The 12,675-nt window shown below is 38.3% G+C and overlaps 1 protein-coding gene across 1 annotated transcript in view; it reads left to right on the top strand.

Annotated features, from left to right (window-relative positions):
• The first annotated feature begins 231 nt into the window (after positions 1-231).
• The window catches only part of herc3 (HECT and RLD domain containing E3 ubiquitin protein ligase 3), a 28,605-nt gene continuing 16,161 nt past the window's right edge, over positions 232-12,675 (top strand). The window contains exons 1-11 of the mRNA XM_040145628.1: positions 232-313; positions 2,704-3,055; positions 4,403-4,562; positions 5,470-5,546; positions 6,390-6,611; positions 7,214-7,305; positions 7,542-7,672; positions 8,385-8,536; positions 9,333-9,406; positions 10,337-10,461; positions 10,678-10,737. Of these exons, the coding sequence (XP_040001562.1) occupies positions 2,833-3,055; positions 4,403-4,562; positions 5,470-5,546; positions 6,390-6,611; positions 7,214-7,305; positions 7,542-7,672; positions 8,385-8,536; positions 9,333-9,406; positions 10,337-10,461; positions 10,678-10,737 (1,316 nt within the window). The 5' untranslated portion in view covers positions 232-313; positions 2,704-2,832. The remainder of the gene's footprint in view (positions 314-2,703; positions 3,056-4,402; positions 4,563-5,469; positions 5,547-6,389; positions 6,612-7,213; positions 7,306-7,541; positions 7,673-8,384; positions 8,537-9,332; positions 9,407-10,336; positions 10,462-10,677; positions 10,738-12,675) is intronic.

Raw genomic sequence — 12,675 nt, 5'->3', positions numbered from 1 at the left:
ATAACGTATCCCAAATGGCGAGTCCAGAGGCCATATTGTGCTTCTAGTGGTGTCAGTTACCAATTGGTTTTTTGGTTACGTAGACCTAAATTATATGGAGTGACCGTGGGGCTTTTGGAGCCCTTGGGGGTCTGGGGTCCCCATGTGTGAGAGCTTCAGACGGACCTGTCAACAAGACAGACCGGGACAAAAACGGACCAATCACTTCCCTGCTGCATGTAAGTTCAGTGACGTAGCAGCGGTGGAACTTCCGCTTTGGATTTCTCAGCAGTATCGAAAACCAGACGTCCAATTTCAGGATGCATCTGTCCCGGTAAACAACATCCTTTTATTTTTTTGAAATTTTAACAAGCCCGATATTTTACATGGCCGTTTTACTCACAATGTAGACATCGGTTAAGAAGCAATTTCCTGTTTTGTTTTTTTTTTGCCGTAAGACTGACAGTCAGCGTTGGTATAGCTTGCTAAGCTTAGTTAGCTAACTATTAACTGTTATGGCTTGTCAGGGTCGTTCATCCGTCTGTTATAGTTCCGTTACTAAACATTTTAAGCGGATAATGTCAGTGGAAATGTTTAGTTTGGACTACGTTTATCACGTCTAACCACACGACGCAGATCCAAGCCACTCCCCTTCACTTGTCCCCAACAGCAGGCTAACGTAGCGTTAAATACACGTCGTTACAGATAATATATCTGGACCATTCACACTTCACACATAGACTCAGCTACTCTAATTCTGATTGCAATGTTGGTACCACTTTCTGATAAGGCACTGTTTGCTGTAATAAACCATTTACTAATGCTTTATAGATCAGATTTAGCAATTAATTATAACAACTTTTGGGTTGCCAGGTTGTGGAAAATCGTCCTCCAACATGACATTGGTCTTGTCTTTCAAAGTAGCTCTTAAAGACCCTCATTGTTTTAGTTATATATTTCATTTGTGTTTTTATCAAATGACTTCCCTTTTTTCTCTGTTTCAAGTAATTTACAAGAAAATTGCCAGGATGGAGCTAACAATTATTTCCGTTATCAATACATCTGACAATTATTTTCTTTAACAATCGATTGATTGTTCAGTTTATATAATGTGAACAAAGTATAACGTGTAAAAACTGACCAAGTTAATATATTCATTCAAATATACAAATATGTTGAGTTTGAGAAACTACCAAATATTTACATTTGAGAAGCTGCTAGCAGTGATTTTTTTTTTTTTTTTTTTGCATTTTTGGTAAAACAATAAAGATGAATCAATTATCAAAAATGTTGCCAAAGCATTACAGATTATAAACTCTTTATATATGACACCTTATCAGAAAATGGTACAGCAGTGTTATAGCAGGCTAATAAGCGCTATAATAGTTATTCATGATTTATTCAGTAGTTATGAAGTATGTGCTTACTGTGTTCTAAGTTTATTTTCAATATTTTCTTCCAATCTCTCAGTATACACCGAGTTGTCAGTTTAGCAGGCACAATTATATTAACTTTAACTGAAGTTGTATATACGTATGTTTGAATAAAGGCTAATTTGTTTAATGGTTTTTTGCTGCAGGGTTTGTATTTACTTCTTTTCACTTCAAAAATTAACACAATATGTAATTTCCCCAGGGTTGGCCAAGCTTTTGCATACAACTGTACACTGAGCTAAAACTAATGCAGTCTAATACAACAGTCTACCATTCTTCATGAAAGTTATAACGTTCAGTTTTTATCAAAACTGTAGAGGGACTTTAGGAGTGTTGATTCAACTTCATTTTTTTAGAGGCTGTAGTTTGTTCTGCTGTTGATTGCATTGCATTATTCTACTGCTACTAATAATAAGGTTTCTTTATAGCACTTACCAAAATCAGGGGTTTCAAAGGGCTTTATAAAGGGCATACATAAGATAATGATAGAGGAAGTGAAAAGTGAAAATTTCAATCAAATAGCAAGAACAAAACAAGGAAAAGGACTAATACAACACCAGAATACTGAGAGGTGTTTGAAATTTGTAGTATACCTTAATTGAGTTCAAATTCTTTCAGCAAAAACCAATATGAAAATGTTCACCAATGAATTTACTGTTAATTGACTAATCGAATAATCAACTACATGTTTCAGTTCTAATTGTAACCTTCATGAAGGTAGGATTTATTCTAGGGCTGTGTTGTCAGACTGCATTAGTTTTAGCTAGGTGTACCTAATAAACTGGCAGTTGAAGAATGTTATCCATAGTGGAGACAGAAAGCAAACAACTTTTCAAACGTGGGTTAGATGTCTACAGTGTAGCCGTGGCTGTCCTCGGTATGAATTTATTTGGTAATCCTGGACCTGGTCCCTTTCAGCCGGTTCCATGCTGCTTTCACCTCTTCTCGACTTTCTGTCTCGTGATTAATATGGTTTTTTTTTTGTTTTTTTTTCTCATTCTGTAAATTTCTTTTCTGTTTATTACCCTTGGCCTACTCCGTTAGTCACATGCATGTATTGCAAGTGGATTGACATTAAGGGGGGACTGCTTAGAGCTGCTTAAACTGGGATTACACTGACAGGGTTTATTTAAACACACTGCCTGTTTTTCTGTCACAGCACTTACATCATTCTCACACACCTCTAAATCCATCCTTACTTCATTCTTAAAAACATCGTCAGGGTTCATACTTGGAGCACAGTGATCAGTATGTGTCACTAATGAAGAAAAATGTTTTTTCTCATTTCCAGGATTGGAATTTACATGAAGAGGAGAAAGCGGAGCTCCTCTCAAGCCTGAACATTATTGTCTTCCTCCCTCTGGCCATCAGCCGCTCAGCCTCTTCAGATTGGTGCTCATCCCCCTCGCCCCTCGCCAACATGCTGTGTTGGGGGAATGCAAAGGACGGACAGTTGGGTATTGGTTCGGAGAGGAACCCCGTGTTTGAGCCAAGAGCCTGTCCTGTGTTCAGTGGCAGGGGATTGAAAGAGGTCGCCTGTGGAGGGCAACACTCAGTATTCCTGCTGCATGATGGTAGTGTGTACACATGTGGCTCTAACAGCTGTGGACAGCTGGGCCACGACAAGCCAGGGACTTACCCAGGTAAGATTTCATCTTGAACACCAGACTAATTGAACCTCGGTTAATCATTACAGATTGTAAATTGTACCACCCTGCCACACTGCTTTCAGTAGGTGTGTGTAAAAAGTCACCAAACATGTCGGAAGATGTGGGTGAATGTCACATGATTTGTTTTATAAAGGCTGTTTGTATTGGTGGTAATTGAATTATGGTTATGGCTCAATTTCTAGAGATAACAAACTAAAATAGCTGTTATGTAGCTGCTGCAACTGGACTTGCTTTGATAGAGTTACACCCTCATGGTGACGTGGTTCCAACATACCGACTGAAATTCCAGATAACCCCATCTTGGTGTAAAACTGGGGAAGCGTTCCAAATGTGCAGTGGAATGTCTATTGCAGTCCTTAGCAAGTCAAGTTGCTGATGAGTTTCACAACCACTAGATATCACTGGACCTGGATGACTGAACACCTACAGTATGTAGACAAAGATGCTCAGCAAAAATGTGGCGATATCATATATTTCCCAATTTATGTATTTTATTTAGCTGTATTACACGCAACATGAAATGCATTTGAAAGACAACTGACACAGTTTATTTCCATATTGTGACTTGGTGGAAAATTTCTGTTTATTTTAGTTTACACACATTTTTGCCCAAAGCTGTTTCTTGTTGGGAACATTAGATTGTATTACTAACCACATAGGCATTTGTAGGAGATTTGTAGCACCCTCATAGCTGGTGAAGTGATTGCAGACAGTGATAGTTTGGTATCATGTGGGTGGAAGTTTGTAATGCGTGTTACTTTGTATAGGCATGTGGGTGAAGCTACTATATAATAATACAATATATAAACATATTATACGTTTCTAGCGTCTGGATCTCAAGTGTTATTTCGTTATTACATACAGAACATGTCTGTTTTCTTTCTAGGTAATTTTAAGCATATAAGTTTGGTTCTGTCGAAAAGATTGTTAATGAGATGGAATACCTGCGTTTAAATGCCTTGCATGGGTTTGATCCATTATAAATGAGCTATGCTTCTACAGAGCCTAAAACTGAATTAAATTCCATTTGGAGGTTTGGAGTTTGCTAACTGAAACACAGCAGTGATAATCAAAAACAAAAGGTAGCTGAGTTTGGATAAACAAAATGTTATAGTTAGAATGAGAGTCATGGGTCAGGGTAGTGCTCGCTAAAGTAGATGGTAGCTTGAAAGTGAAAAATCAGTCAAGAAAATTGGTCATATTGTCTCTTGTGAAAGGAAAACACCTTCACTCCCAAATCAAAGCTGTACATACTTTGATTTCTTTTCTTCCTTGAATTGCCTCTGCTAAAGTCTGACAGTATCTCCCTCCTCTCCACAGAGCTAATAGGAGCTCTGGATACTCAGAAGATAACAATGGTGACGAGTGGTCGGGCCCATTCTATGGCGGTGAATGAGCAGGGTCAAGTTTTTGCCTGGGGAGCCGGTGAAGGGGGTCAGCTCGGCCTTGGGACTGCAGAGGTGGCTGTTCGCATCCCAAGGTGACTGTGTAGTGCACCATAGGAGAAGTGAAGCTTTTATCTGTAGACAAGAGGAAAAACATTGCAATAAAAGGACTTCTGAAAAGGAGGGGACAGGAGCATTGTACATAATTAGGGGTACTCAAGCAACCCAAACCGAAAACAGAGTTTAAATATGTAGGGGCCCACGCATTCAAAATAACATTGCTATGAATGTATATGTTTACATGAAATTATAACTGAAATTATAGGAATAATCATAGTGACTTCTCAGATGCAGTGAATAAGAACTTTTCACTGAAGACATTTTGACATTTCACATTAGGAAAAGTTCAGCGCTAAGTAATAAATGAATATTGACTGAATTCTGCTTGGCTGCTTCAGCTCCAGGATCCTGGTATTGTGCACGCTGGCTCACTGTCACACTGTCATGGCTTAGTGGGATATTTGAATGGAAAAAAGCCATTGTTAATGTTATTAATAACACCTGTGTTCTGGTGTTATTAATGACATTGTTTATAGAGTGTATAGATATTTGGCCAGTTTTAAGTCTTCTCTGACACTAGTCCAACATAAGTTAGACAGCTGCACATAAATAGTGACTGACCAATTTTAAGTCACAAAATTAGGAACCCAGCACTTGCACATTTTCTGAATTTGAGCTTTGTTTCCATGGTAGGATTTAATGATGCGTCTTCACAACTCATAAAAAGAGGAAAACGTGGGTTTTACTGTAATTTGTGTTTACTAACAGTTTTGTAGAGTGAGCAATGAGTGGCCTAGTCAGACTTGCTTTTTTTAGTTTGCTAAAAGTCTAAAGTGAAATTTTGATTAGTCACGTTGTCGTGTCTCAGTAATTTATTTGAAAAATCCTTATAATGTTAAATTTTTTTACTCGATAAACGATTGTTTTTCCTGTTCTGCCTAGGTTGGTCAAAAGACTGTGTGACCACCGCATCTCCCAAGTAATGTGTGGAAATCAGCACTGCATCGCACTTTCTAGAGGTGTGAAAGACACAATCTCTTCATAACACACTAACACTGTTCAGATCTAGAATCTTGTCTCCATGCAACCCATATCCAAACTGTATCCACATCCAGTTGAAATGGATTGAAGGTGACACCTGGCATCAGAAAGCCTCTCAAATTAATCTTAGGTAAATCAAATTGTGTTTTATTTCAGTTCCTTACATGTTTGATTTTTAGTTTTTGTGTGAGATACTGTAATTTTCTCAATGATTTTTTTAAAATCACTTCAAAGAGACACATTAGAAGAAATTAGTCTTTTAGACCAAAGCCTCTTTTATTTTAAGTATTTTATTTATCTGAGAATACAGACACTGAAATAAAATGACAGCAAGTAAATATTTGGCACTGTATAGTAAACTGGGAAACAGCCATTGTGTTTGTAGCTTGAGAAAGGGTTTTTCATGAAATTATGGATCCCACCAGCGTTATTTTTTTAAGATTATTTTTGGTATCTTGCCTTTGCTTGATAGTAATGCAGAGATACTAATGGGAAATGTGGGCAGAAGGTTTAATTTTGTGATAAGATTAAAGTCGTTATTTTTTTCATATAAATGTTGAGCTGGTTAAAGTTTAGGTATAAAGTTGACCATGTTTAGCTTAGAGATGGTTGATTCTTAAGTAAAGGTCTAGTGCTTACCACGGTTATGGTAGAAATCTGGGCTGCCCTTCTGTTTCTGCACATAAAAGAGATGAGAGTGGAGGCTCACACATCCAGACAGCACCACGTTAACAAACAAATGTTGTATATTAGCCTGTACTTTGTGGCAGTTATTGGTGCAAATGTATAGTTGTCGATTCTATGTGTCCTTTCCCTCTCAGACGGCCAGCTGTTTTCGTGGGGCCAGAACACCAGCGGTCAGCTCGGCCTGGGAAAAGGAGAGCCCAGCAAGCTGTTCCCCCATCCCCTGAAGTCTCTGGCAGGAATTCCTTTGGCGCAGATAACCGCCGGGGGAGACCACAGCTTTGCACTCTCCTTGTCTGGAGCTGTATTTGGCTGGGGCAAAAACAGAGCGGGACAGCTGGGTCTCAACGATAAACAAGGTAATATTTAGCTGGATGGATGAAGCTGGACAAGTTAATTGGGCTTCTAAATTGCAGGATGTATTAATGTATATTACAGCACATTTGTAGATGTAACGTAGCACATAGGACTGACATTGTTGTTCTGGCACTGGATGGAAAAGTGTGTATGTTTTCATATATGTACTATGTGTTCATCTATGGAATTAAACAAGAAAAGGGAGAAATTGGTGTCCGATTACCTGAAATTGTAAACAAGCCTCTTTGGAACAATGATACCATACTTGTTCAATGTTTAACCCGCTTTAACACACAACAAGAAGTAGATTTTTTTCTTTTGAAGGTGGTTACAAATGGTTAGAAGTGTCAATTTTTGAAGAGAGAAAAGTATAGAAGCATTTAGTGCACACCCTCTTTGGTGTTATTTTTTATTTTCTTACTTGGCATGAAAAAGTACCTAGTGAAGAGTAAACTAACTGTTCGATTGCCACTATGATGCTAGATACAAATGCAGAAGTTCCCATGTTCCCCTAAGACTTACGTCTCATTTAAGTAAATACTTCAAACCAGCGGAGATGTAGAACAGCATGACCTCGCTTGCCTGTTTACATTCTTGTCCTCAGATCGTGCCGTCCCATGCCACATCAAATTTTTGCGATCTCAAAAAGTTGTTTACATCAGCTGCGGAGATGAACATACAGCAGCACTCACAAAGGTACGAATATTGATAAACGCCTACCAGTGTATTTCAGTTAAGAGCTCCACATATTCTAAACATACCTCTGTCTAACCCTAACTAATCTTAATCCACCACCTGACACGGTGACTTCAAGTATGGTCTGTGAGAAAAAAACAGTATTGTAGTTTTACTAACTGCAAAGCTGTGCTTAAAATTTCTGTCTCAATCAGCAACTAAAAAAAAAATTAAAGACTGTGTTGTCTGCCCGGCAGGATGGTGGTTTGTTTACGTTTGGAGATGGCTCGTGGGGTCAGCTGGGTCACGGCTCCAACAATAATGAAATTTTACCCAGACGAGTGCTGGAGCTCATGGGTACTGAAGTGACCCAGATCGCCTGCGGCAGGTACTGTCTGTTCTAAACCAACACTGAGTTGTTGTTGTTTTTTTTGTTTTTTTAAACCATTTTATTTGGTGTATCTTTACAATCTGATGTAACATAATACAACAACCCAGTCGTAAATTCTCTCTCTGTGAATCTTTAACTTTTATGAGTGTTTCAGAGAGCTACCAGTGGTAACCTTTGAAGCTGTATTAAGTGATGGTGTTGTATTGGACTGGTGTTGTATTGGATTGTATTGACAGTAATCCATTTTACTACCCGAGGGGGAAAGAATATTTGAAACACCCCTCAGCAAAATGCAATAAATTACAACGTCTCTGTGGCTCCAAGGGTTAAGATGCGAGCCATAAACCACAATGTCCCCATTTCGAATGGCCAGGGACCTTTGTTGCATCTCTCACTCCTTCTTTTCCTGTCGTCTGTCCACTATCGCTTTCTAATAATCCCCAAAAAATATTAATTAAAAAGTAAAATAATAATAATGACACGGTGTCAACAAAACGGAACATTATACGATTCATTTATTTGTGTTCACATCAAAAAGAATAAATTATTATTTTAAAAAAGTCACAGTTGTAATTTATTGCAGATTGATTTGTATTGCATCACAGTCGATTTCACAGGTGTAGCTAATAAACCGGTAACTCTTTGAATAGAGGTTGGTTGTGTCTCCTATGCACCTTAAATCTTGTTTCTAAAATGTTCCTTTTGTCAGGCACCACACGTTGGCATTTGTGCCTTCCTCTGGTATGGTGTATGCGTTTGGTTGTAACAGCCATGGCCAGCTCGGCGCAGGATTACTCGGGGATGCCAGAGGCCATTTTCCTGTGAAGACCACTTTACTGACTGGACATTTCCGTAGAACAGGTAAGCAGAAGACCTGTTGCTTCGTCTACATGTGATGGTGATTAAAATGGCTTCTTTAAAATGCCTGGCTACTACTTGGCAGGTTTTTCCTCTTGGTGAGACATGTTTCCGGTTAACAACGGGTTGTTTTTTTTTTGTGATTTATTATTTATTAGATGGATATTTTGGAAGATTATATTACAAGGTGAAAAATTTAATTGTGACTTTATACAGTATGCTGACCGTTCTTTGAAAGATCCTTTATAGACAAAATCAGAGAGCTCAAAACTAAGAGCCACTACTCAGAAATCTGTAGATTGACATAATGGACTAACATCACAGTGAAACGGTTTCTCTAAGATTCACTCAGACAGTAGTGAACAGTCCTGTTAGTGGCCAGCTGGGGTATCAAATACTTTATTGTCACTGTGGATGTGGCAATTCTGACGTGGGTGGTTTATAAATAAGGATTGCGCAGACTGTTGGCAAAATAACCTGCGATAAAAGCCAGGAGGATAGCTACTAGACAAAAGAAACCGTTCTTATATCCGCAGCAGTTCCTTGTGTTGGAATGATCAGAATTCAGCTTGTGACGTGAGAGTGTTTGCTGATAATGTAATCTAGTGGGTGCAGGTCAGAAGAAACTCTTTTTTTTTTTAGGCTGGAAGATGAGCACTATAATGTTTATCTAAATGAAAATATCAGAAGATAAGATTTTAATTTTTTGTTCGTTCGATCGTTCGTTGTGAGCATGTATCAACACTATATTATCAAACGCTGGCCAGCTAACATGTTCCGTCTTTCTTTTCTTCATTAGAATCAAAACAATATATAGTGACCAAAATCATCTGTGGAGGAGACCATAGTTTCTTATTATACTCTAATGAACAGGTATGTGATTTCATAATCCCCGTTCTTCAGCTTCTTGCCTAATTTATTATGCTATATTTGCCCCAGTTGATCTCCAGTGTTTTTATTGTCTAACCATTTTATGACAGCTCTTCTTTTAGTCCTGGTGATTCCTGTAACTCCCTCCAGTTTTTGTGGCAGTCACAAAACTGTAGTATACAAAAAGTGTAGTTGTCAAAATGCCGCATTTTTCTGCCTCATAATTTACAATTTTGCCATGTTAAAATGATCATCTAAAATTAGAAAACATAACGAAAGGTGTCATCCAGAGGTAAAAATCAAGTGTCTGAAGAAGTTGATATGTAAAATAATATACTGTAAGCAGAATAAGGAATTAGTTTTAAAGTTGAGCTACACATGTGTATAGGCACAATCCTCCTTGTATTTAGGTCCTTAAGATTTTGAGGATCCTCCATTGAATGTATTGTTTTCTATCTTCTGTACCATCTGCACTCTTTGCCTGTGCTAAAACTTCAAAACTATCCTTAACAAAATCAAAGTTTCAACCCAAAAAAGATCACACCCAAAGATCACACCCAAAAATCTGTCAATTTATACTCCAGCAAATAGCTAAGATTGTTTTAATCAGTTTCCGTGTATCACCACAAGGTGGCCTTCATGTCAAAGCTTTTATCAGCATTGTACAAGGATTGAACTGGATCTGGTGCAAATGCCTGCTACAAATATCCAGCAAATTGCCAGGAACCTGCACAGATAAAGACATAACACACACTCAGCCTCTGCAGCGAAATATTTAGACCTCAGGCGTGGCCTATTTATTTTATCTTCTTGGAGGAAAGAGACACAACCCAGACTGTCTCTGTACTGAAATGTGCCACACACAGCGGAAGAGCCACTGCAAACAATCTTCCAGTGCTGGTATGATGTCTCTGTTTATCTTCCTCTCTGCAGAGCTCAGTCCCCCCAGAAGACTTCAGAGTGATTGATATCAGTAAAAGCCTCTGCCCCATAAACTATGAAAGGTTAAATTCATGGAGGTTAAAACTGATGTACAGCACAGATTCTAGTATCACAAAGTAAGTCATGAATAAGAAATTATTATTTGAAATGTATTATATTGTTCTGCATTTTTATGTTATTGTTTAATTTAGTTGTAGAGGTTTACATTTATGTACCTTTTTTACTTGGCTATATTTTCACAAGTAAGATTTAATTTTGTTAAAAAAATTAATAAAGGTGTCTGTAATTGTTAATCTGTTGACCCTTTTTGTGCTCTGTTTTTTTTTGCTCAGTGATATAATAGTTCAACTCTCATCTACGGCTTGTTGGAATGCTAGCTTCTTGGACCAAAGGTAAGGTAATTTACGCTGCTGCCGGGCTCTGTCTCAATTCACAGCACGTTTACATTTGTTAATGCAAAGGTTTACAATGAGAAAAAGAAAACAAAATACTGAGGAAATTGGCCATGACAGCATCAAATGGACAAAGGATAGAATAAAACCGTTTTGCTGTGTTTACTGGTTGCAGTATGCATCGTCCAACTGAAATAGACAATTGCAAAGCATACATAAAAAAGTCTGCATAATTTTGGAGATGTCTACGTCTACCTGGTCTGTACCTCCACCGTGTGTTCTGTCAAAAATAGCGCAGCGCATACAGGGTCTTTGGACTCGGTCCAGGCAGGTGACAGATGGTACAAACTACATTCATGCTTGACATCAAAATTATGGTTTATAGCTATAATATCAAACTGGTGCAAGAAGGGAAAATTCTCATTGCACTTCAGGATCAGAAAATGTGGTGACTGGCCTGGCATTCAGGCATGTACAGCCAAATGAAATGGAAAAAAAATACTATGCCACTAAAAAAAAAACATATGCCCGGATGCACATACTTGTATGTAAGCAAGACTTCTGGGAACTGTTTCCCCAGGGCCCTCACAGGGTCCTCTTACTTCGCTTGTCACATACTCTCACTCACGGTATGTCATCGTATCCAACAAAATATGCTGATCCTCAGGGCCGGGAACGCTGCTGTCCGTTTGGTCACTGAGATCTGCGAGACTCCAGATTTCTCCGACCATCAGCCTGTGTGTGGGTGTGATGGCTTTTTAGTACGAACTCATCAGCAGATACTTATCGTGTCCTGAGAATCAGCTATGGAGGACATCAGGGATTGAAAAAAGAGCTCTGGAGGCAACAAAAGTACTTAATACTGTGCTCCCTGTGGAAACCACTGAAACTCACCATGAATTACGAGTTATTTAAACTATTAACCACTTTTCTCTGGAAATTAACTATGCACCAAGTACTTATGTACAAATTTGAAGTACTTATACTTCACTTGAGTAATTCTATTTTATGTTACTTACACGTACACTTCTCCTCCACTACATTTCAGAGGCAAATATTGTATTATCTGCAGCACTATATTTATTTTAAAGCTTTACTTACTAGTTACTACTGATTCAGATGATTAATACAAAATATAATCAAGAAATAAATATGATGTATTATTATGGATTAAAATAAGAGCATATGAAGTGGTTGAAATTAGCCTCACCATTACCAGATGCAACATTAAAGTGATGCTTACATTTTTTTGCATCAATAATTATCTGGCGATTTTGCTACACAGTCTTGAAATAGTCAAATAATGAATACCAGACCTAAATTTAGACAGATGTGCTCTGTTAATAAAGATAACAAAATCAGTCTGAAAGAGAGATAAGTGTATAACTCATCAAGCCCATCCTTTACTGTGGATCCATAAACAGGAGTCTGAGATTAACTTGAAATTCAGTGTACTCTGGATTTGTATGTCCCTTGTGAGAGTAAAAGCTTTGGGATGTGCTGTAGTTGTTTATAGCACAAGCATGCACACTAGGTGCAGTCATTTTCATTGTATTTTGTGTAACAGTGGGACCCAGAGTTTCTCCTATGGTTCTGTAAACTCACAGACGCACAGTTCACGTGGATGTATCACAGAGACTGTACTGTCTGCATCCGTGTTCTTTGTTTAGTAAACAGTCTCCACATGATCAGACCCCATTTATCTGTGTTATGACTAAATAAAACTTGTGCTGTGAGAATGTAAAGGCTTACACTGTAAATAGTTGCTGTCCCTTAAGCTCAGAGTTTTGTTGCTTTTGTGGAGGTGATTCTGTGTGTGTGTGTGTGTTTATCAGATAGTGCTCACCAGGGTGAGGAGGAGATCTGCTTAGGGATTGACTTAAGTAACTTCAGGCTGTGTGCACACCGAACCATTGCTCGTGTTGTGTTGAGAATTAG

The sequence above is a fragment of the Xiphias gladius genome, chromosome 15 (assembly GCF_016859285.1).
Source record: "Xiphias gladius isolate SHS-SW01 ecotype Sanya breed wild chromosome 15, ASM1685928v1, whole genome shotgun sequence".
Lineage (NCBI taxonomy): Eukaryota > Metazoa > Chordata > Actinopteri > Istiophoriformes > Xiphiidae > Xiphias > Xiphias gladius.
The sequence above is the reverse complement of the archived record's forward strand: the minus strand, read 5'-3'. Positions and strand labels throughout refer to the sequence as shown.